Below are 1,358 nucleotides of genomic sequence, written 5' to 3'. Positions count from 1 at the left end.
CTAGCGCCCAGCAGGCAGAGGTGTTCACCAAGCAGATCCAGCAGCTCCAAGGTAAGTCCCAGCACTCAAGCTGGAGAGGTGGTGGCCATCCAAGTGCTTCTGTCTTGAGGGTTTGGCTGAAGCAAAGCAAACATAACCTAATTCAGTACTTTCTCCTCTCTTTTTCTCTACTCTTCTTGCCCTTTCTCCTTGTCTCTCTATTCCCCCTCTCTACCTAATTTCCTTTCTATTTGTATCTCTGCCTGGCTCTTCTGTCCTCCCCTTCCCGTTTATGTCCTCTCGTGTCACCCCTTGTATCTGTATTAACCCTCTTCTTTTTCTCTCCTTCATCTGCCTCCCTTCACACTTGCATCCCTTTCCTTGGTTCCTGGTCAGTGCCATGGGTAGGTGATTAGGACTGAATTCCAAACCAGATTGCTTTTTCCTGTCCCTCCAAGGGCACCATGGGAAAAGCAGTGAGCCAATGAGAAGTGACTGGAGGGGACTCTATGCATCTTTTAAGTGAAGCAGATGAGACTGCTTCTCTTGCTCCCTAGGACTGAGCTCGTGGCCCCCAAATCCCTTTCTTCTACCGCCCACATTCCCTTTGTCTCTGGGATGCAGCAGGCAGGCGTCCCACATTCCACCGCACCACCAAATAGACAGCTTTTGTTACTTCTGTGGGCTTCCGGAAGGTTTAGGGGAACTGTCCTAGAAAACAGCAGGGACTCTCCAGGGAGAACGGACCTCAAGCCAAAAGAAAAGTATAAATGGAGAAAAAAGGAAGGCCAGGAAGCAGGTCTGTAGAGGAACAAGCAAAGGTCGAGGAGGTGGAGGGGAAGAAGACATGCGCAAAGGTAGATGCAGCAGTAGACAATGCAGCGGGGAGCGGGAGGAGATGTGTTGCAACAGGGCAAAGAGTATGAGCGTGGGCCTCAGAAAATCTCGACTCGTGGGCCCAGCTTTGTGTTCTTGGGTAAGATCACTTTTATCATTCTGAAACTTGGTTCCTTATCTGTAAAATGGAGCTCATTTATTTGTTTATCAACCATTTATGGAGTGCCTGTATACTTGGAGGACCAGCTATGAACAAGACAGACCAGATCCTAATAAATAGTACTTTCTCATGAGGAGATGCAGAAAATAAACAACACAAGCTTAGGTGGCAATAAATGCTATGCAGACAATATAACAATATAATAGAGAGAGATGGGAGTTTATTTTTTGATAGGGTAGTTAGAAAAGTCCTCTTTGAGAAGATAACATTTGAACTAAGACCTGAATAATGAGAAAGATCTGAGGGGAGAGCACATCAGGCAGAAGGAATAGCAACTGCAAAAGCTCAGAGGCCAGAATGAGCTTCATGTATTTGAAGGACA

General features: G+C 46.6%; 1 protein-coding gene across 1 annotated transcript in view; it reads left to right on the top strand.

Moving 5' to 3' along the window:
• The window catches only part of CCDC136 (coiled-coil domain containing 136), a 47,812-nt gene that overhangs the window by 22,878 nt on the left and 23,576 nt on the right, over nt 1–1,358 (top strand). The window contains exon 6 of the mRNA XM_019646093.1: nt 5–51. Coding sequence (XP_019501638.1) covers nt 5–51 — 47 coding nt within the window. The remainder of the gene's footprint in view (nt 1–4; nt 52–1,358) is intronic.

The sequence above is a fragment of the Hipposideros armiger genome, unplaced genomic scaffold, assembly GCF_001890085.2.
Source record: "Hipposideros armiger isolate ML-2016 unplaced genomic scaffold, ASM189008v1 scaffold_97, whole genome shotgun sequence".
Classification (NCBI taxonomy): domain Eukaryota; kingdom Metazoa; phylum Chordata; class Mammalia; order Chiroptera; family Hipposideridae; genus Hipposideros; species Hipposideros armiger.
The sequence above is the reverse complement of the archived record's forward strand: the minus strand, read 5'-3'. Positions and strand labels throughout refer to the sequence as shown.